This window comes from Cannabis sativa, chromosome 3 (genome assembly GCF_029168945.1).
Source record: "Cannabis sativa cultivar Pink pepper isolate KNU-18-1 chromosome 3, ASM2916894v1, whole genome shotgun sequence".
Taxonomy (NCBI): domain Eukaryota; kingdom Viridiplantae; phylum Streptophyta; class Magnoliopsida; order Rosales; family Cannabaceae; genus Cannabis; species Cannabis sativa.
In genome coordinates, this window is record NC_083603.1 from 3,139,035 (window position 1) to 3,162,676 (window position 23,642).

Sequence of the window (23,642 nt, forward strand, 5' to 3'; positions counted from 1 at the left end):
TGGGGCAGTTAAGAGAAACATTTACATGTTTAGTGGTCAAGTTAAGGCAGGTGGGGAGGCAATCCAATGCAGCACGCCAGAGAAATTTTTTACACTTTGGAGGGATTTTTAGCTGCCACAAGTTATGCCAAAGACCTGAATTACTCGCTCCTGACCAAAATGGTGGTTGCTGTTGCAGCATCTTGTAGGCACTTTTGACCGAGAAACCACTGCTTCTTTCCTCAGCCCAAGATCAACACTCGTCAACAACATTCAAACTTAAAGGGATTCCAAGGATTAAATTAGCATCGCGGGCATTGAACATGTCAAAAACCAAATCCCTATCCCAACTTCGACTCTCGGTGCTAAGAAGAGAACAAACATTTTGATTAAGCAAACTAGGGTGCACCGTAGTCACAAAACGATTGGCTCTATCTGGAAGCCATGGATGGTTCAAAATGCTTGTTGAGGAGCCTAAAGTTATAGTACGTCTAGCCCCAGTTTTAACTAGACTTTATGCACTCCAGATGCTACGCCATACATAGCTTGGGCTATGTCCAAGTTCAGCTTCAAGAAAACCTGAGCGTGGGAAGTAATTTGCTTTATATAACCGGCTGGCAAGAGAGTTAGAATTACATAATAAATGCCATCCTTGTTTGGCAAGTATCGAAAGATTGAGCGCTCATGTAGATGACAAAAACCCATTTCTCCATCTTGCTTGTGAACAGCCATACGATCTCAAGACATCTAAATAATACCTTTACCTTTGCTCGAGTTTGGCTTCCACCAGAAACGAGCCATAGCTTCCTCGATCTCATGACAAGTTCCAATAATAAGAAGAAAGACACTCATGGCATAAGTAGGCAGAGATTGGATGATAGTCTTTAATAGAATTTCTTTGCCTGCACGGGACAGAAACTTGTTATCCCAACTGTCGATTCTGTTCCTGACTTTATTCTTAAGGAAACCAAGCACACCATTTTTGTTTTAGCCAATAATATTAGGTAATCCCAAATAGAGGCTTCCTTCACTTGCTTCCACCATATTAAGAGTTAAAACATATGCTTTGGCGAAGGGAGTTCTCAGTATTAGGACTGGAAAAGACATTTGACTTGGCAATAATTATCTTTTGACCTGAAGCACCTTCAGACACCCGAAGCAAATTAACCACACTAGAAGCAGCCCCAGTAGTGCCTTGACAAAAGAGATAGTTGTCATCGGCGAATAGCATATGAGTAATAGAGGGGGGCCCATGAACAACATAATACCCATGTAAGGCACGGTTAACTTCAGTCTTTTGAATAAGAGAAGAGAAGCCCTCTACACAGATGATGAAAAGATAAGTAGACAAATGATCACCCTAGCGGATACCGCGAGTAGGAATGATCGGTACTATAACTGTCCACCGTGAATAATTGAATATCAAACCGAAGTAACACATTGCATGACCAGATAAATCCATTTTGTAGCAAAACCAATACGAGACATAACAACATGGAAGTAACTCTACTCAATATGATCATAAGCCTTACTCATATCTGGTTTGAGAGCCATAAAGCATTTCTTGCCCTTCGTCTTGCGTTTCAAATAGTGCATAATATTGAAGGCCACCATAATATTGTCTGAAATTAGACGACCCAGAATAAAAGCACTTTGGGTGTCAGAGGTAACATGACCAATGAGAGGTTTCATTCTATATGTAAGGACTTTTGCCACAATCTTATATACAATATTACAAAGGGTGATAGGACGAAGATCTCCCATGCTTGAAAAATTCCTCTTTTTAGGAATCAGGACTAAATTGGTATCATTAAGGCCTTGGGGAAAATTTCCAGAATCAAAGAACTCTCTAACAAAAGATACTACATCACCACTGACAATATCCCAATGCTGTTAAATAAAGTCAGGTCTCATACCATCAGGTCCATGTACCTTCTCAGGATACATTTGAAAGAGCACTTATCTAACTTCATCATCATGAATAGGTGGTAACAGGAGTTCATTCTGTGTGCTATTAACTGAATGTTGAATACCATTGGTAACAAATTCCTAAAAAGAACATCTGGTTGTAAATATATCAAAAAATAATCAATGATAACGTGAGAAAGCCCTAAATCTCAGTTTTGCCAAACATCATTGGAGTCAATAGGCTGATAAGTTTGGTTATTTTGCTTCCTAGAACTTGCATAGGCATGGAAATATTTGCTATTTTTATCACCAACGTGAAGCCAATACGATTTAGCTCTTTGTTTCCAAAATATCTCTTGTTGTGCTAAAATTTCAAAATAATTTACTTGCTCTTAGTGAAATTCATGACTGGTATCATTGTCAATATGGTGCTTCAAGCGGGTGAGAGCTTTTTATGCTGATGGAGATTCGTTTCTTGAAGTTCTCGGTTAGCTCACAACCCCAATCTTGAAGATACTTGCTGCAGGAAGCAATTTTACCTTGAATAGTTAGGTGGTTGTTGGCTAACCAACAATTCTTGATAATTTGAGCACATATAGGGATGCCCTCCCTTCTTCTTCTCATGAGTAGCTATGTTATTGAAAGCCTTTAATAAGGGCAGTAAGATACTACAAATTACATATATACACACATTCTACTTATATAATTTTATAATTATTACGAAAAATTGTTAACCACTCTTGAAAAGGCACTTTATTATAATAGTATAAATAATAATATTCTTAAATGTTTATATAAATATATATATATATATATATCTTATTCTTAGAGTTTGTTTTTTCATATGCTCTTTAAATGCATTCATGTGATGTGAATTTAATAACCATATATGCATGTCTCCTCCATAATTAAGTTTAAAGTACTATACTCCTAATTTATATATTTATATACAAGTGTTTCTAAATAATCTCCTATATTATATATTGTTGGGTATCAATTTAAATCTCACATTTGAAGAATAGGTAAAAGTTACATTGAATATAAAGTGTTCTACCCATTTCATTAGTATGAATTTTTTTGAGAAATTACTTAAAACAAAATCGTGAGACCTACTCAAAGTGGACATTATCATACTAATGTGCAAGTTAAGATGAGGTGGCGGAATAATAAGGTGAAAGAGTAGGGCGCAACTATTAGAGCCAAAAGTTCGAGAGCACTGGGATAGTGGGTTGTATTTGCGATGTGCCTTCAATGTGATGATCTCGCAATTAAAGATCTATATGATACCTTGTAACAAAAATTTACTTGATATTGTGGCGGTTAGGTGGCGTGTCCCGCTAATAATTATAGCAGTACAAGATGAAGATTGATGTTCAAGGCCTATATCGAAAGTCTTCTTGACAAAGTTGATGGTCAGGCAATGAGTTCCATTAGTGATAAATTGATAACGACGACAAAGGTGGTTTCGCTAAAGGAGGAGCCACGAGTATGTAGTCTTTAGTTCGAAGAGAGAATCGTTGAGATATCAACCAAAAAAAGTTGATGTTGATAGTTGAAAAGATAGTTATTTTCAACTATTGTCCCCGTTCTTTACATTTTATAGTCCTTAAGTTCTAAAAGTTAATTTTTTTTATAACAGTTTTATTTTGAAGGAATTTTTTTTTATAACAGTTAGGTCCTAATATATTTAAATCATATCAACACATTAGGTCTAAGTGCTATTTTTATTTTTTTCTTCTTCTTTTTTTAAATGCATAAAAAAAGGCAGATAAATCTTAAGAGAAGAAACCACCTAATTTATGATACTACCAAACATGACACTTAAAAATATGTTTATACTCAACTAAATCATTAATGTTTATCATGTGTTACAAGAGTATTTTGCTACTACCTAGTCATATATACAAATTTAATAAATGTTATAAAAAATTGAAACAAAAAATAAATAAACTAATCAAAACGTGCATCACATGTGCCTACTTATGGATATGAATGTACATTTTCTAACCTATATATATACAACTCCATATTAAAAAAAATTACATTATGTACCTACATGAACAATAATAATAACACGAAAACAATAAAAAAATTATTTGAAAGTAATATTTAAAATAACATATATTAAGTCATGTTTCTTAAATTATTGAGATTGTTTGAATTAAGAATTTTTGTTCAATTTCATTTAATTTTATTAATTCTGCGATTATTTATGTACTAAATCATACTTCACAGACTTTGATATCTACCAAATCATGCCCCTCGAACTTTGACATTTACCAAATTATGTCTCATGAACTTTCATCTATATTAAACTTTCCTTACTAAAATTTGACAAAAGTCTTTAAATCCAACAATCTCAATAGTTCATGAGAGATTTTTAATAACCTTAAAAGCTCATAGGACATGATTTAGTACATGTCAAAGTGCGGGAGCAAAAATTCTAATTAGCCTAAAAATAATATACAAATAATAAAAAACCAACAACAAAATAATAATACAACATAAAAATAACATGAAAACATCAGAAGACCGTATTTTTTGTAAATAAATTTTAAAACCGTAAAAAAAATTAAAATTCTATACAACCGTATTTTTATAATTTTTTAATGTTTGTGTGTATTTATGAAATAATCCCAAATAAATAACCCAATGTTAATATTTTCAAGCGATGGTACAATTTTTTAGGGGTGTTCAATAAAATTTACAAACCGTCCAACCCGAATAAACCGCCCAAACCAAACCGAATAAACTGACAAAAGATACAACCCGAAATAATACAATGAAAATCCAAACCGCCCAATGAATATATTGGGTGGTTTACAAATTATTCTAAACCGCCCAATTAACCCGAATAAACTGAATTAAACTGATTTATATATTTTTTAATAAAAGTGTATATCTTATATTATATAAATTACATTTATTAGTTAAACTATTTTGTATTTAAAGTTTAGACATTTTAATTTTTAACTTAAAACTTAGATTTTATAGTTAATAAGTTTTAGTGTATTTGGATATTGAAAAAGTTTAAAATCTATAGCATATTATCACTTTCTTTTATTATTTTATTCAATTATTTTATGTTTACTCAATTATATGTATCTTATATTAAAGTTCTTAAAATTAATTTAAACTATAGTATTTTTTAGCTTGAAATATATATAAGATATTTTTATTTTTTTAAATTTAATTACTTGAATTCTAAAAACTAACAATAACAATTATAAAAAAAAAAAAAAAAAAAAAAAAAGAAGAAGAACGGTTTGGACGGGTTAACCCGACCAAACCGACAAAATCATTGGGCGGGTTGAACTTTTTCTAAATTTTCATTGGGTGGGTTACGATTAAATATTTTCAACCCGATATTTATATTGGGTTAATAAAAATATACTATAACCCAACCAAACCGACCGATGTACACCCCTACAATTTTCAATAAGAAATGTATTGTGAAGGTCAAATCCATGTGTACACATATTCAGAGGCTGGACTTGGACACATTTGTATTGGGCTCTGGATCAAATTTGGACTGTCCAAAACAGTTTCTCTGGGCTTTTTGGGGCATATAGTTGTTTAAAACAAATTTTACTTTGAATTTTGATTTTTGCCATTATTTCTGTTATTGTCATAATCTAATGATAATAAAATTCGATTTTTTGTTTTACAACTCATTTTGATTTTGATAGCATAATCATACACAAAAAATGTCTTATCATATATTCAATGACTATATCTCATCTCACTTTTGAGACATGAAAGGAAGGTAAAAAAGGACTATAAAAATTGAAGAAAAAAAGAAGATAATTATGAGATTTTCAATTTAACTAACAATAATTTAGACACATGTATGCATGACTAATGAGACTGTTGGGTGAGAATATTGTGTTTACAAAACACTTGGGAGATGGGAGACCTATTTATGATATGAGCATGCTACAAGGCATCAAACACCACTATGTTTAGCAAATAAATTTTAAAAGAGATTAGTAGTGCCTAACACCTTCCTACATGTTAATATCGCTATTAGTGTAATTACGTATTTTATAAGGCATTCGGTATGAGAATTAGACTTGATGAGAATGGGAATAATGTAAAACTTATATTAAATTTTAATGAATAAGGAGTTTGTGTTTCTAAGTAGATCTCACTTTTTTAAATTAAAATGGTAGTAATATTAATCTCCTCTAACACTTAAGTTTTATAGTCTATTCCCTTTAATTTTACTCTCTTCAACTCAAACTCACATAAAAAATACCCCATTAGGTGACATTTAGTTGGAATGAATGAAAACATAACTAGAATAGGAATAACATTCCAATGCTTTAAAATAAAATCAAACAAAAAAATGGAATAACCTTTCTATTTCATTACCTCTAACCAAACGCCACTTTAAAGAGTATTGCTAATCAATCACAAAAAGTAACACATTTAGAAGGTGCTAGGTATCATTAGTACCCAATATCAATACTCTTTTATAATGAGAAATGTTAAAATACATCACTGGTGCCTAGCACCCTACTACATGTCAATATCGCTATTAGTACAATTAAGTATTGAGTCTCATATAATTTAATACAGTAACTTTTAGAGAGTATTGCTTACCAATTGTAAGGCAACACATCTAGAAGGTGCTAGGCACTATTGGTGTTCAATAGCAATGCTCTAGTACCTTTCAACATTTCTCTTATGATATATATAAAATATGACATTTTGGAGAGTATTAGACACTACTAATACGTTTTAATATTTTTCTAATGATATATATTTATATATATATATATATATATATTTATATATTTATATGGTGGCTCCATGGGTAGTTAGATAGTAGTAGATAAATAATTAAAAACTTCTAATCTTAATTCTTCTCTGCATGGCTCAATATTCTACAAAATTATTGATATTCTTTGTGATGAACTATTATTGAGTATTATTAGTATTACCAATGATATTATGCTAATCATCATTAATTTTATAAATCTAACAAAATAAGCTAATATTTTTATTGAATACAATATTGTTTTTGTAATTTCCCAAAATCAATAATTATTCAATATTGATGAACAAAAATGCAGTAAATAATCTTCTAACCTAACCTATAGTCTATATTAAACCTATAACTATTTTTTTCTTTCTAAAGTTTAGAAAGAAAAATAAAATAAGATTTTCCAAAATAATAAATAAATGAATTTTAATTTATATGGAGGAATGAAAGAGCTTGGAGTTTTGCCATTTGTGCAAAACATTTCCAAATACATCATAGAAAGCAATGTGAGCCTCTTTTGGTGTTAATTGCATAGACATAAAACCTTGTCCATCATAGAAGAACTTCAACCCTTCTTTGTTTAACCCATTTATGTCTCCTCTCCAAGCCTTTGATCCAGCTCCACTTGTCAAAAATTGTATGGGACTACACAAATATATTACTTAATTAGTAATATATATTTATATATTTTTTAATTATTTTCTAGTGTTAAATAAAAATTTAATAATATTTGTAATTTTTTCTTACCTGCTTGTGTCACTAACATGTTCGAGGCAATGATCGTGTCCATTCATGTAAAAATCAACTTCGTTGGCCTATGATTATTAATACATCAAAAGTGAGTTACTTTTAGTAGTAGAGAGCAACATGAAGAACATTTCTACTAGGTATTAATAAACCCAATACTTGAATGAGGAGATTCATTGTAAATGGTTAATAATTCTCTGCAATAATTATTACATAAAAATATGTGGACAGAGTACATAACTACACTAATAGTAGTATGAGACGTGATGTCGTATCTTATCTGAAATTTTTGTTGGAATTTCTAGACATTCGATCAAGAATTTCAAACATATTTCGAACAATTTCCATTTCGTAAAATATTATCGAAACAAAATATTTAGTAATTTTTGTGTGTACGAACTCTTAATATTACATACCTCAAGAATAGGAAGAAGTTGCTCTATGAGTTCTTTTGTATCCCCATGATGTCCAACACTTCTAATTGCATGATGACCAACCACTATCTTCCACGTGGCACGTGATTCCTTTAAAATCTTCTCAACATCCTTTTAAAATTTACAAGAATGCAGTTAATTAGGGCAAGATTAAAAAAGAAAATAGTTCCGAACATATTTGTAACAAAATTTATTATAATATTTATCTTTTTTATATTTCATAATTATAAATTAGGGTTTTTTGGAAAACTATCTTTCTTTTTTCTGTCATTTTTGTTTCGATAATTATTTCATAAAATTGTCTTGCAAACACTCTAACAGTCTAACACTCTTCGATACTCTACCGAAATTTTACGATACTCGGTAGAGAATTCCAAACATCATGTGGAAAATTCTTCACACTCTATCCGAGGAGTATTTCGAAGAAAAAATAAATTATTAAAAACCTATTTTTATAATTATTGCATAATTAAATATGATAATTTACCATTAATAAGGAAGAAATGTAATCCTTTCGTGAAGAAATGGCACGCCAATCATAAGTATGATCTTCTGGGTTTGAGAAATACATATCAACAAATGGAGTTGTGTCCAAAAATATAATATCTGCCAATTCTACAAATAAATAAAAATTATGTTAGATAAATTCTATTTTATATGCAAACAAAATTTAAATAATTAAAAAAAAAATCAAATAACCTAAATGATCTTCCTACAAAGTGAAAATTGAGTGATCATTTTAAATAAAGAAAAATGTACTAATAATAAGGGAAATTTTCTCACTTTTTTTTAATGGTTTTATGGTCAAATTTTACAAAAAGATGGGTTTTATTTTTAATATATATAAGAAAAAGTCAAAAATACATAGAAAAAGAAATATAGAATATACCATATATTTTTTTTAAAATTTTGTTCTTGAATTTTTTCTTTAAAATATTTTCATTATTGCATACATTGTATTAAAATCATGAAAAAAAAAATAGTTAATACCGATTTTTTTAAAAAAAAAAGTTAATACCAATTTGAACCTTCTGTTTTATAAAATTACCAATCAAACGCTCTGTTCTATTAAATAACAAATTGAACCCTGTATTTTTTCAAAATAGCACTCTGAACTCAATTTTTCACAATTTTTTTTTACATAACAAACTTAAAGACAATTTCTCACATGAATAAATACAGAAAATATAACTAATCTTGCTGTAACGCATCTAAATCAAGTTAATATTATTAAGTTTTAGTTTGACAAAGAATCAGCTCAGGATACTATCTTGTACTATTTTGAAAAATACATAGTTTAATTTATCATTTAAAATAAAAGATCCAATCAGTAAATTTTATAAAATAAATAGTTCAAAATAATATTTACTTTAAAAAAAAAATCATCAAATATGTAATGTTGAAGCTCATGGTACAATTTTGGTAAATATTGGTAAGTGTATATTTTCTTCAACAAACCATGAAATATAACTTAGTTATGATTACAGTTAAAAATTAAATTTAAGTATTTATATATAAGTAGGAGTTAAACTTAAGTATTTATACCGCAAATTACTTGGTAGTAATAAGTAACTTACCAGCATTTACGAAAAAAGATCTCAAGCAAATCCACCTATTGTCAATTTTGCGTAGTAATGGGCTCAATTGGGCCTCTGCATCGCCTCTGTAATCATGGTTGCCCAATACTGCACAAATATCATATCAAATTACTTTATAGTTCAAAAGTACCATTTCTAGAATTATTTTGCAAAAATAACATTTTTACTGTAAAATTGGCTTCTGATATTCTTTTTTTTTTTTTTGAGATTTTCTTTCTTTTTATTGTTCAAATTTATTTATTTTAGGATTTTTTTTTTTTTACATTTTAAAGTAGTTTTTTTTGGCATTTTTTTCAAAAATTTACAATAGCAATCTAAATCGCAACCTAAATCCATACAACAACCCATATATATATAAATTATCATAGCAACTCAAACCGTAAAAAGTTAAAAAAATGGTATATAAGATGATTCCCCTCTATATTATTAATGAAATGGGTGCTTTAGCACCCCTTTCATCAAAAAAAAAAAAAAAACCTTAAAAAATTAATTTAAAAAATAATAATAAAAATTAGTTAGATAGTTTCTTGATTATTACATTTCTCGTAATTATTATTTTTTTTTTTTTTTGAAATGAAAATAAACACAACAAGGATTATTTTATAATTTTTTCTTAATTATATTTCTATTTTTTTATACTTTAAAACTCATTAATTATTAATAAATATTATAATTTAAACTAATAACAAAGCTGTGAAGAAATGTATTCATAAATTTTAACTACAAAAACAGCATATCCACTAATAATAAATCTAATAATTTAAATATTTATATCACAAATATTTAATTTATGTATTTAATTTCAAAAGATTTAAATTATAACATTGTTAAAACAAATAAATAAACTATCTCTAAAATAAACAAAATTATTAAATAAACAATGTGGTACCTTATTTACTTACCACTATACCATTTTGTTTGAAGACTGTTATGAGTATAAATTTTAGTGAAAGATTCTTCAAATGCAATGTCATCTTCACTCTTCAATCCATTATCATAAAAATTATCACCAGTTGAAACCACAAAATCAATATCCAATTTTTCTCCAATTTTTCCCATCTATTATATCAAAAAATATAATCAATATATATATAAATAATCACAAAAATCATAACCCAGAAAATAAATAAATTAAAAAAAAAAAAGTTAAAACCTGAAATGAGACTTGGGATTGGTTAAAATCTCCTCTTCTTCCCCAATCTCCAATCACCAGAAAACTCAGTGAGCCATCTTCTTTGGGTGAGTGATTGAACTGTTCAAGCTCTGATGATACTAACAAAATCATTAAACTAATAATACTCAAAATATAGAATATAGATACATATATTTTTGCCATAATAATGAATAGATTTATATGTATATATTTTTTTATTGTATATAAGGACTTGTGATTTTTAAAAGGGCAAATGATTGGGTTGTTTATATAGAAAACCAAAAAGGGTCAAAATTAAAAAAATTAAAAAAATAAAAGTTAATTGTGTTTGATAGAAATACAAAAGAAAAATAGGTAACCCATGTCAATTTTATACATGGTATTGTTGTATTGGCTAGTTGGTTGAGTTGAGTCTACTTTGTACCAAAAGATATTTATACTTGTTGTTATTAGTTTGAAATTTCAATGATGACATGATTATTTATATTTGAAAAGTTATCTTTTTTATTTTTTTTTATTTTTAGTCTCATAGTAGGAGTAATTTTTTATATTAGAAGTGTTACTCTTAATCTTCTATCACAATTTTTTAATCCATCTTTGTTCCTGAAAATATATATTAGAATATATTTTTTTCGTAGCAGTATTCGTTATAATTTAGTTTTCGGTACAAGAAACTATTTAGAATTTTTAAAAATTTATAAGATGGTATTGTAACTATAACGAATACCATTATAAAAAAAAATCGGTATGTAATTTTACGCATAAAAATTAATTAAGAGATTTATACTAGCAATTAGTACTTATCTTTTTATTTTATAGATAAAAAATATAATAAAATTAGTATTAGTGTGTTTGATGATCATATATATATATTTTGGATATTAAAATTGGTTTGGATTATTTATTAAAATTTATTATTTATGAATTTGAATGAATAATGTGGGAGTAGTAGAGTCCAAAAGTGAGTAGTATTGGGCAAAGGAAGTTAATATAATATGCGAATATACGAATGGGATAAGTCATTCAAACTATGGCATATTCTCTCTTATTCCTAAGCACAACAAATATGACTAGAATATTCCAATTTGGATACTTTATTTATTCTAACTACAATCTAATATCTAATACCAAATTTATCTTCTACACTCTCCGAGGTATTCTCTTAAATTCTTTATTTGTTTTGGCATCAAATTATTTCTTATAATGTTAAATTTATAGAAAATTTTAAATAATTTATAATGTTAAAAATAAAGTTCAAACAATTATTACTATGCGTGTATATGAAAAATTAGTTGGGCATATAATAGAATATTTAATTTTTATTTTTCGGCATTGTAAATTACTTTAAATTTTTTGAAAATTTACAGATAATCATAAATAACTATAACGTACAGTCGTACACGATTATAAGTAAAAGAAAAGTGTAAATACTATTTTATTTTAGACTTATGTTTTACAAAATTTAGCAATTTAGTTCACTATTTTATTATGTGAGAAATTTGATTATGTATTTTTCAAAGTAGTTCATAATATACCTTGAGTTGATAGTTTATTAAAATAAAAATTTAATAATAGTATGATCTAGAGATTGTGTTAGAAATTATTTTCAAGTTGGTTATATTAAAAATAAAATTGTTAAAAATTGAGTTCAGGATACTATTTAGTACGATTTTAGAAAATACAATGTTCAATTTATCATCTAACAAAATAGAGAGTCTAATTAGTATTTTTTATAAAATATATGATGGAAAAAATATATAATATTAACCCAAAAAATCACATTTCTTTAAAAAAAAGAAAAACCTCATTGAATACATAGAGATTACGCTCCTTCCAACAAAAAAAAATCTTAACAATCTTTCTTTAAAACAAACTCTTATTTCATAACTCAAATCACCAACAATTTTAATCTTACAATCTCAACTCATATAATAACATATATCTCATTTGAGTTTCAATCAACTCATAATGCTAAATTCAAAATCTATTGAAGCCATAAAACTAGCCGTTTGGTAGGGTTGAATGGGTGTTTAATTATTGTTGAGATGAGGAAACTTGTGTTCCATGAGTATTGGGTTTCAGTTGATCTTAATTAGTTGTATCTCTTCAGTTCTTAGCTATTGATGAAGTTCTTGGTAATTTGGTTTCTTATCGTGGAACTCCGGCAAGGGAATCCCCTATCTTCTTTTCTTATGGTGCGAAATTTATCCACACTGGTAAAGAAAGATTGTGATACAGAGCTATTGTTGAGTCTTCAGTTTGGTAAGACCAAATTTCACACTTATTTTTCGCGGATGATAGCTTAATATTCTTCCCTCCAAGCATTGCACTCGTTTCAAGACTGATTAATTTTACTAGTATGGTTTCGATTCTGGTCAGTTGGTGAATTTTAATAAAAATTAAGTGTGTTTTAACACTTAGATTTTGGTTAGCTAGACTTTTAAAAGTTAGTTTTGGGCTTAAGCTCAAAAATGACTTATGTTGCTAGTTGGGTAATCAGTGAATTTCAGTTTTAAATTCTAAAACACTCTTTTAATAAAAGTCAATTTTAGTAGTTTTCTCAAAATGAATTTTCTGAGAAGCTAAAAGCAAAAAGCAGAAACTAAATCAAAACAAAGTCTGAATTCTTTCAACTCTAAATTCTTCAATTTGGTGCATGGTAACATCCCTTAGGGAACATACATTTAGTTTGAGTACTAGTGATTCTACATATATCATCTTCTTCATAGTGAAAAAGAGATTTTGTCTAATCACTAAATATAAACATAATATAAAAATCATTGGGTATATGTCTTGTATGTCATGATCTTGATCTTGAACTTGGTGATTGTATTATTGATCTTATTCCTCAATTTTTTTTGGAAGTTTCCTTTTATTGAGAAAAACCAAATTAGTTGGCCATTTCTAGCCCATGTATACAAATCCATCTCATCAATTTGAAATTGCTAGGAAACTACCATGAACTCAACCTTGTCTACAAAACAAAACTAAAGGAGAGCCCCACACAACACACACAACACCATCACCTATCCAATAATTATCTTATCTCTTACATCACCAATTTCTTCTTTGAGATATGATTGGTATAGGGAAGGAATAACCTTTGGTGGGTCCCACTTACATAATAATAATAATAATGCACATAATATTTCATTATCATTTTTGTTTGTTAATATAGATTAGATATTATACCATCCCATATATTGCCATGCAACATTATTTCCTTCTAACTTCTATGTACACGTACAAAAAAAACATCATATAAATAAATAAAAGTGAAGGAATTAATTAGTCATTTTCATCATCTTAATCATTTTATATATATAGACATAGTTGTGTACATAGGAATTGATATAATGGAATTTCATTTGAGGTTTTTGTTGACAAATTTCATTGGTGTCCATGCATTCTTCTTCTTCATTTCACTTGCAACCGCGGAACTTCCACGGTTGCAGCATCCCACAAAAGTCGACGGCTCATTGAGTTTTTTAGTCGTCGGAGATTGGGGAAGGAAAGGAGCTTACAATCAAACTCAAATCGCTCGTCAGGTTTTCGAATGTCATTAATTATTTTCTAGTTTTATTATGATTAACTTAAAATCTTTTCTCTCTCATTCATATATAGAATTATTGATTTTGTATTATTTTGTTTAGATGGGAAAGATAGGAGAGAAACTAAAGATAAACTTTGTGGTGTCAACTGGTGACAATTTTTATGATGATGGATTGAAGAGCATCAATGATCCTGCATTTCTAAATTCTTTTACAAAAATATACAAAGCTAAGAGCCTTCAGAAGCCATGGTACAATGGTAATTATTAATAATTAAGATGAGTTAATACAATTACATATATTAAAATTTTTTATTTGTGTGTTATATATTTAAGTGGAGTGTGAGTATTATTGAATATATTTCACAAAAATTTACAAAAAATATATTTTTTTTTCAATGCATAAAAGTATTAAATAAATATTTTCGATCATGAATTTGAGTGGGCCCTAAACAGAAGCTTAACCTAATATACAACCTAGTTGGCGCCTCTCACTCTTTGCCACGTGGAAGAGTGTTGTGGCATGATCATCATCGATATTGAATTATAATGTTAATAAAAAAAAAATTGAATTATAATGCTAATATTATAAGGATGTTTTTTATTTTTGGTATCTTGAGAAATTATATCTTAATTTTTTGTAAGGTTAATACTATTTTTAATTTTCTGTTTTGTTAAATGATTAAATAGACTTTGTAATTTTTAAAATGGTATAAATAAAATCCTGAACTTAATTTCAATAATTTTTTTTAATATAACCAACTTAAAGATAATTCCTGACACGAATACAGAAAACATACCAGTTTTGTCATTACACTTTTACATTAGGTTATTATTAAATTTCATTTTGACAAAAATTAATTCATGATACTATTTAATACTATTTTAAAAATTACATGATCCAATTTGTCATTTAACAAAATAGATAGTTCAATCAATAACTATTGCAAATATAAAGTCTAAAATAGTATTTATCATTTTTTTATGACATTTTTTATTATAGCTGTAACAAATAATTTACTTTTTAAAAATTCTGAATAATTTACAGTGCCAAAAAAAAAATCAAAATATTATTTCTATAAGATTCTCTATTCTCAATAAATATTGGTCTCTTTTAATTTTGTTTATATTTAATTTTTTTTGTTTAAATCTTCCATTAAATTAACATGAATTTACTAAAATGAAATTGGATCAGTGTTAGGAAACCATGACTACAGAGGAAATGTTGAGGCCCAATTAAGCCCAAATTTTAGAAGTGTGGATAGCCGATGGCTTTGCATGAGATCATTTGTTGTTAACTCAGGTGAAGTAATTAATTAACATTAATTAAACCAATTACCTCTCATTAATTAATGTATTAATTTTCATGGGTTTAATAAATTAATTAACCTAAAAATGGGTGATAAATTTGCAGAAATTGCAGAGTTGTTCTTTGTGGACACAACTCCATTTGTGGACAAGTATTTTCTAAGGCCTAAGGACCATAAATATGATTGGAGGGGTGTTCTTCCTAGACAACATTACCTTTCAAATCTTCTCAAGGTTACTCACTAACTTTTTTTATTATTAGAAGTCAAATACATCAATCAAACCAAGCTTATATAATACATTAAATTTTGATCAAAATATATAAAACAAATCAACATAATAAATTACATACAAATATGATAAGTTACTTTTGATAAGTGAGACGCATCTTAAATAAAGATAATTGGTTGAAATTACCTGCCACATAATAAATGTATAATATGTGAAATGTGTGGGTACATATCATTACTCGAAGAGAATGTATCTCACAGAACATATATGTACACTATTTAATGCCAAAGGCATTAATAGTATCTAACACCCTCTTAGGTGTCATATTGTTATTGATGTAATTAAATATTGAGTGTCATATAATTTTTTTTTGAAGGAAAATAGAAACTTTATTAATAAGAAGAACCAGCCATTACAATAAAAAGAAAATCAGTGGGAACATTATCCTCACTAAAAATGCGATCTGGGTACAAACAAGAACTACGAGCAAGCCAATGTGCAGCTTTGTTTACAGACCGTTTAACAAAAGTAATTGTGACTAACGGTAGATCGGCCAGAAGAGAACGACAAGCCGCCACCTGAAGACCAAAAGGCGAAGGAATAGTAACCGTACTTTGAATTGCCTGAACAACAACCAAAGAATCGGTTTCAACCTCTGCCGGACCCCATTGCTTGCGCTTTATCCAACTCAAAGCCTCCTTAACCCCCATCAATTCAGCCAAAGCCGAATCCACTTGTCCAACCCGCAAGACTGTGAACCCTTCCACGAACCGGCCCTGATAATCCCGAGCCACCCCAGCCGCTCCAAATTGTCCGTCTCTTGCAAAGATTGCACTATCGACATTTACCTTAATCTTCCCCATAACTGGTTTCACCCAATGCTCCAATTCCATACTTGACCTCGAAGGGACAAGTAGAGAACCCATTCTCCTTTTTTAAGCATTTCTCTATTGATTAAGGACTACTCTTGTCAATAGAATAACCTCCGCTGCTGACATCGATTTGTCTCGCAAAACCAACTCATTACGAGCATACCAGATCGCCCAACTCATATAATTTAATCTAATATATTTTAAAAAATATCGTTAACAATCGCAAAACACTGTATATAGGTAGTGCTAGGCAGTAGAGCCCAATAACAAAGTTCTTGTACATAATACTTTTGAAACATACTTATAGCTCTATGTTCAAACACCACTTTCACTTGTGTTACATGAAACAGTATATAGGAACTAATTAGTAAATTATTAGTTTTGTTTAATTAGCATAAATATATAAATTATCAATCAATGAAATAAAAAGTTAGAAATTTAGTTCAATTGAGAGATAAACACTTTCTCAAAGTGTATTTTAAAGATTTGTCCAATCTTAAAGAAGATTATTACTCTATCAACGTGTCTTCAAATAGGCTCTAGACAAATATTAACTAACTAACTATATTAAATGTCAACAAACTAAGAATACTTATCTAATATTAGTTAACTAATATGTATATATAAATATTGGTTCGGCTTTTGGGGAATAAAGGATGTAGATTTAGCATTGAGAAATTCAGCTGCCAAGTGGAAAATTGTGATTGGACATCATGGCATCAGAAGTGCAGGGCATCATGGTGACACCAAAGAATTAGTGAAGCAACTCCTACCAATTCTTGAGGTAATTAACACTTTTAACATTTTATTTATTTATGGGCAAAAATAGAATTTTCAAACAAGATGTTAAGAGTGGTTAAAAATGTCATCTTTTTAAAACTTTTTAACACTATCCAATTTTGTTCACAATTTGTGTTGCCATATGAATACTATACCAAAAGCTTTTCATATATCTCTATTTAATATTTCAGGCAAATGAAGTGGATTTGTACATAAATGGTCATGATCATTGTTTACAACACATAAGTAGCATCACAAGGTAATTAATTTGTTCACTCACTCACACTCTGTCAATTAAAAATAATATTATGTAAAATATAATGAACAAGAACTCGAATTTTTAGAACATTCGCGTGTTTTTACTCTAATTTTTAAAATACATTACAAAAATTTTACTGCAGCCGAATTCAATTCTTGACAAGTGGAGGTGGTTCAAAAGCATGGAAAGGTGACTTTAGTGCAAATAGTCACAAGGGAATGAGATTTTACTATGATGGTCAAGGCTTCATATCTGTTCAACTTACACCAAATGATGCAATTGTAGCCTTTTACAACATATATGGCAAAGTTATGCATACTTTGAATCTATCCAAGGGTCTCTATTCTGCAGTATAAGGTTTATTGTAATCGTTTCAAGATCGATGTTCGATCATCTATTGATTTTGACGTGTAAGAATATTAAACTATTTATAAGAACATCAGTTATTTCATTCATCCAAATATTTCATATCAAAAGTCTATATAGACATCATCCAATTCACACAATAACACTTTTACATTATTATGACAATTTAAATTTTTTATTATGTTCGATTACAAAACTGCAACCATTATCAAGTTAACAATTGTTTTATGTCTCAACTTGATTGTTGATTTATCAAGTTACAATTGTTAAAATATTTTTAAATACTTACATAATTAAATGTTACTCAGACAGTGTTGATATTAGTGCATGTAGACAACTATATGCATTTAATAATGATGATTATGTGATTAGGATCATAATAGGATGGTCGATTTTATTAACTGCAATTAAGATACATGGTAGCACCTTAATGACTATAGATTGACCTGACCCATTAAACCAAAATCCACCATCTCTTGTATTATGAGCCAAATATATATATGCACACTCACTCACTCCATAAGCTCTCTCTCACACACTCATGCTTTGATACTTAGAAGGATTCATGGTGATTCAAGGTAACTCACAATCAAGCAAGGCATGTTTTTGTATAATTTAATGCTCTAAATAAAATGTGATATTAGTTGTGATAAATGCAATTTAATAACATTCGCAAAATTGCATAATAAAATTCATCATTCGACAATTCACCCCTAGTTTTTTTAAGTCTAGCTAGCTTGTAATATCTTGAAGAACTTTTGGGTGATGACATTGGTAGGCTTCAAATGATGATGCATGTTAGTTAGTGAAAATGTATTCAATCTTATTCTAGCTATTTATGTAATCATTTCATGATCATAATACAATGAGGTTCATATATTGAATGTGTAAGTATGAAAATGTTATAAACTATTCTTATCAAAGTATCCCACATTAGTACTAAGAGAAATGCTAAAGGGTACCAGTGGTGCCTAGTACCCTCCTATGTGTCAATATCGTTATTAATTCAACTAAGTATCGGGTCCAACATAATTTAATATAATAACTTCTAGAGAGTATCGCTAGTCAATCGCAACGCGACATGTCAAGAAGGTGCTAAACACCACTGGTACTTAATAACAATGCTCTTCGTACTAACAAGTATTTCAAAAATCATTATGGCCTTTAAATGCATCTTGTCATTTTGATATTTCGGTGAGTTATAATAAATGGTTTTAATAAATATAATCAGAGTAAATTATCACTATAATATTGTAAATATTTTGTAATTTTTCATTAAAATAATTATCTCAATTTAACTTGAATTCCAATAATGTTAGTTTTGTTTCATTTGGACAATTCTACATCAATTCAACTGTTTCCATTGATACATATCTAAAATAACAAAAAACATGGAAGAAAACTCACAACAAAAACACCAAAGTATATATTTTATTTAATCCTTACTAAGATTAAAAATGAGATTTCTCTATTTACACAATATTTAGCCCCAACTAACTTGTGGTATCATCAATAAATTTACACACACTATCTCAATATTAAACCAGTCAGTTGTGCCTTCATTTCCAAGTTTTCCTATGCCAGGAATTTAGGCAGCCATAATATGAAATCAATTCATCACAAAATGGTACCTTGAATCCACATAGCTCTCCACATCCCACAGAAAAGAACCAAATGTCACAGCTTCAAGAACAAGCCTTTTCAAACCACCGAAGCTAATCTTGATAACCTCATCCTTGGAAGAATCAACGGTTCCCTGAGGCGTTATAACAATTTCGGGTCTTCCAAAGAGTGCCTCGGTGTGCTTTTCGATAATGCTAACAGCCTCTTTGGATCTTATGGTTGCATACCTCTGAAGGGTCTCCCCATCAAATGACATAACGTAGCTTCTCAGTCGGGAATTCTTAACACCAGCACCAAAACCCGTAGAACTGATGCCCCCAGCCCATGAAGAAACTTCGGGATGTGAAGGTGCTCCTTGGAGAGACTGTCCTCCACCGAGGGGTTTAGTTTCAATGTTGTTACTTTCTTCATCCAATTTATCTGGAAGGATTTTCATCGTCTTCTCAAGTTGAAACCTCTGATCAACCCGCCTGAGGAAGTATCCATACATAACCGACGCTGCATACACCTGCCCAACTCGGAGTTTGCTTATTTGAGCTACCGAAGTGGAGTCAGCTAATCGGTTTCCTAAAATAAGAGATAGATGATTCTGTATCATCTCATAAGCCTCCGGTGAGTGAAGCTGCTCGAGCTTCTCATCTTGACTTGGCCAGGAATCGACCTGCGATGAAGAATCAGAAGCAGCAGAAGGGATAATAGATGGTACCAAAGAAACACTGGCATCCATGAATTTCTGAACAATCAAAGCATACAAAATTTCTTCCAAAGTCTTTTTCCTTTCATTAGCCTTAACCTCAGCAATTCTCCTGTAAATATAAATCAAAATGAATTTCAATACAAGATTTTAAACCCGAATTTCGTAAAGGCTGTACATTCTTCTACAACAAAGAGAATTTTAAGACTAAAAACACAGATAATTGCAAAGTTTTTTGCTTTCCAGCTCGAGTAAGCCGATGACATGATTCAACTACAAGATTTTGAAGGATAAAAACACGAACCTGTAGAGAACTAAGTCGGTGCCTGTTTCCGAAGATTCCTCAGCCGTTTTGTCGGCCGTTTCTTCAGCATCACGGTCGATTTGAAGCTGTTCGAGCTGCTGCTCAACCGCAGCTGGAACAAGATGCGGATGACTTGCTAAGATTTGTGTTAAAAACTGTCCTATAGGAGATTCAAGTTGTAATGGAGCAATTGGAGCAGATGATCCTCCTGAATTCGGAGTTAAGGATGCTCTAACTAATGGGAACCTCCTATTTCCATAATTTAATCTTCTTTCCCCTACCTTTGATTTTGCAATCGAAGTTTGGTGCTGCCATTATGCACAAAAGTTATAATTAAAAAACAGAACATCAAAAATCTAACATAAAACAATCAAAGTTCAAACTCCCAACCCCACAAAATAAAATTGCAAAACCAAAATCCCAACAGTTTAGTTTTGACTTTGGACAAAAACAAATCAATAATTCCACATTCAAATTAATAAGTTAAAGAATAAATAGGTATTTTTCCCTTTGAACTTTGGCCGACAAAAAATCATGCCCCTTATTTATAACCAATGCCCCTGAATTATGACAGTCCTTTAAATAATTAGTAATTTTATCCCCGAATTATGACTGCTATCATATTTTACCCAACAAATTTTTATCATTGTCAAACCGTGCTCCTTCAACAAAACTCTAACGAACTTTAACATTACCGATGTTAAACATTCCCCTGAATTATGACCATTAGTGATATACGAGGCTTCCCACTAAATAATTAGTAATTTTATCCTCTGAACTATGACCACTATCATATTTTACCCAACAAATTTTATCATTGTCAAACCATGCTCCTTCAACAAAACTCTAACGAAGTTTAACATTACCGATGTTAAACATTCTCCCTGAAATATGACTGTTAGTGAAATATAAGAATTCCTTTAAATAATTAGCAATTTTATCCTCCGAACTATGACTACTATCATATTTTACCCAAAAAATTATTATCACTGCCAAACTGTGCTCCTTTAACAAAAGTCTAACATAAGTCCCATAATTCACAAAAGTTCAACTTAATAATTCAGTGAGTACAATCTTATTAGTAACAAAAATCACTGGTAAAAACACCTATTTATTCTAAGTTTAAAGTAATTTACAAAGAACATATATTAAAGTACACACATATATATAAAAAAAACTGCACAAATTACATCTAATGAGAGAAAATTCAGGCACAATAATCACATAAATAAAATACCCAATTCAGATTCTAAGCTGATTTCTACCACAAAATTCAATCTTTACTTTTTGGAAAATAAAAAAATTGAAGAAAAGTTTAGATAAGAACATATAATACCTTGATTGAGAGACCAAAATTGGTTCCGAAATTGACAAAACGAGAACAAGTAGAAGTGAAATTACGAGATCTGGAAATAGAATTGGAAGCTTTACAGACAGCGAAAGGAGATTGCATAAGGGTTACTGTTGCAGCTTCCATGTTCTTCTTCTTCTTCTGCACAAATCCATAATAGATTGATAAACAAAACAATTACATGAGAAATTGAATATTAAAATCGAAAAAGCTAAGAAATTTAGAGATAAAGTCTTCACCTTTGGATGAAAAAAGAGAGAAACCCTAGAATAGAATGAGAGAGAGAGATGGGTTAGGTATGAAATTGGGGGTTTTGATGGTGATGATGATGACTATAGTAGTTTGAGAAACCCAAAATTTTCTTTTCTACTAAATATGGTGAAGTCTTTTATATATTTATATTTATATTTTATTTTTCTTGAGAAAATGAAATATAAATTTTTATACAAGATAAGGCTTTATTCTTTAAATATTTACAATAATACACTCTTTAGACATTTAATCAAATTGATTGTCCTTAAATTTGTTGGTACTAAATGGTAGGCAACTAAAATTTAACCACAAATTTCAACCACATAATTTCTAGGAATAAATTAGTTTATTAGAAAAGAAATCATAAGATAAGATCACACATAATTATAAATTAAATATATATACTTTTTTAAGTCAAAATGAGATGTGGGAATACACAATAAAGTAACTTAAATTATGATGTTATTGTTAGGAATTTTTGAAATGCCAAATTTTATATATGATATTTTGTTAAAATTTAAAGTTTAAAATGGGTAAATTATAGTTTGAATTTTGTGTTTTATAAAAGTTGTCAGATTAGATTTTTTCTATTTTGTTAAATGATAATTTTGATCTTTTATTTTTTAAAATAATACTTCTAATTCAATTTTTATTAAAATAAAACTTAATAATAACTTACTTACAAGTGTTATAACTAGATTGGTTATATTTTTTTGCATCTATTAGTACAGTTGGTTATGTTAAACAAAATTAATGAAAATTTAATTTAAGATATTATTTTGTACTATTTTAAAAAATATAAAATCTGATTTGTCATTTAACAAAATAGATAGTAAAATTGAAAAATTTTACAAAATACAAAATAAAATATAATATTTACCCTTAAAATGGTATAAAACCTTGAAAATTTTGAACACAAACTTTATTCTTTGTAACAAGATGGGATACTTTAGAATTTTGCCAAAAATAGTCTTTGTTTGTGGCATATCATAAAATATTTTACAATAATAATATAAATATATTTTGAGTAAATAGAAAATAGACAATCCTAATATATATTTGAGGAAGACTAATTATAATATTATTCATGTAAATTTTTAAAAATTCTAAATAGTTTATATTACCAAAAATAGTTACTGATATTCCAGTGTACCACTCGTGCTCAAAAAACTTCAAACTTATTTTCGGCCTTGTAAACTATTCAAACTTTTTCAAAATTTTACAGGGACAATGTTGAAACTGCATATAATGAACATTGTCATGAAAAAAATGAGAAAAAAATATTCTTGCATGTGTTTTTGAGCACGAAAATTGATCAAGAGATTGTAATTTGAGATTGACGGTAGCAAATATCAAATATATATATTGAAATTATAATTGAAGGAACATCTACAGTTTTTAGAAATGCTAAATAGTAAAATATATTAATGGTGTCACACACTATCTAGAATTGTCATATTGTTAT

At 29.0% G+C, this 23,642-nt stretch overlaps 4 protein-coding genes across 5 annotated transcripts; 1 reads left to right on the forward strand and 3 right to left on the reverse strand.

Moving 5' to 3' along the window:
• Positions 1-232: 232 nt before the first annotated feature.
• Positions 233-1,441, reverse strand: LOC133035538 (uncharacterized). The gene is made up of 4 exons (XM_061111382.1): positions 1,351-1,441; positions 1,039-1,299; positions 738-881; positions 233-453 (listed from the first exon to the last, which is right to left on the reverse strand). The coding sequence occupies exons 1-4, from the start codon at positions 1,439-1,441 to the stop codon at positions 233-235; spliced, it is 717 nt and encodes a 238-aa protein (XP_060967365.1).
• Positions 1,442-6,871: 5,430 nt separating this feature from the next.
• On the reverse strand, positions 6,872-11,016 carry LOC115709102 (purple acid phosphatase 17). Its single transcript, XM_030637137.2, has 7 exons — positions 10,588-11,016; positions 10,337-10,493; positions 9,414-9,521; positions 8,324-8,451; positions 7,819-7,947; positions 7,403-7,470; positions 6,872-7,300 (listed from the first exon to the last, which is right to left on the reverse strand). The coding sequence occupies exons 1-7, from the start codon at positions 10,768-10,770 to the stop codon at positions 7,087-7,089; spliced, it is 987 nt and encodes a 328-aa protein (XP_030492997.2). The 5' UTR covers positions 10,771-11,016; the 3' UTR covers positions 6,872-7,086.
• A 2,780-nt stretch (positions 11,017-13,796) lies between these two features.
• Positions 13,797-18,042, forward strand: LOC115711534 (purple acid phosphatase 3). The gene is made up of 7 exons (XM_030639886.2): positions 13,797-14,135; positions 14,241-14,397; positions 15,333-15,440; positions 15,552-15,679; positions 17,204-17,332; positions 17,520-17,587; positions 17,730-18,042. Exons 1-7 carry the CDS (start codon positions 13,944-13,946, stop codon positions 17,941-17,943), a joined length of 996 nt encoding a protein of 331 aa, XP_030495746.2. The 5' UTR covers positions 13,797-13,943; the 3' UTR covers positions 17,944-18,042.
• A 1,314-nt stretch (positions 18,043-19,356) lies between these two features.
• LOC115709299 (UV-B-induced protein At3g17800, chloroplastic) lies at positions 19,357-22,359 on the reverse strand. 2 transcript variants are annotated; one of them, XM_030637373.2, is made up of 4 exons: positions 22,165-22,359; positions 21,911-22,063; positions 20,575-20,882; positions 19,357-20,382 (listed from the first exon to the last, which is right to left on the reverse strand). In XM_030637373.2, exons 2-4 carry the CDS (start codon positions 22,049-22,051, stop codon positions 19,563-19,565), a joined length of 1,269 nt encoding a protein of 422 aa, XP_030493233.2. In that variant the 5' UTR covers positions 22,052-22,063; positions 22,165-22,359; the 3' UTR covers positions 19,357-19,562. The 2 variants fall into 2 exon arrangements, with proteins under 2 accessions (XP_030493233.2, XP_030493232.2); XM_030637372.2 differs by having other exon boundaries at positions 21,911-22,066.
• Positions 22,360-23,642: the final 1,283 nt, after the last annotated feature.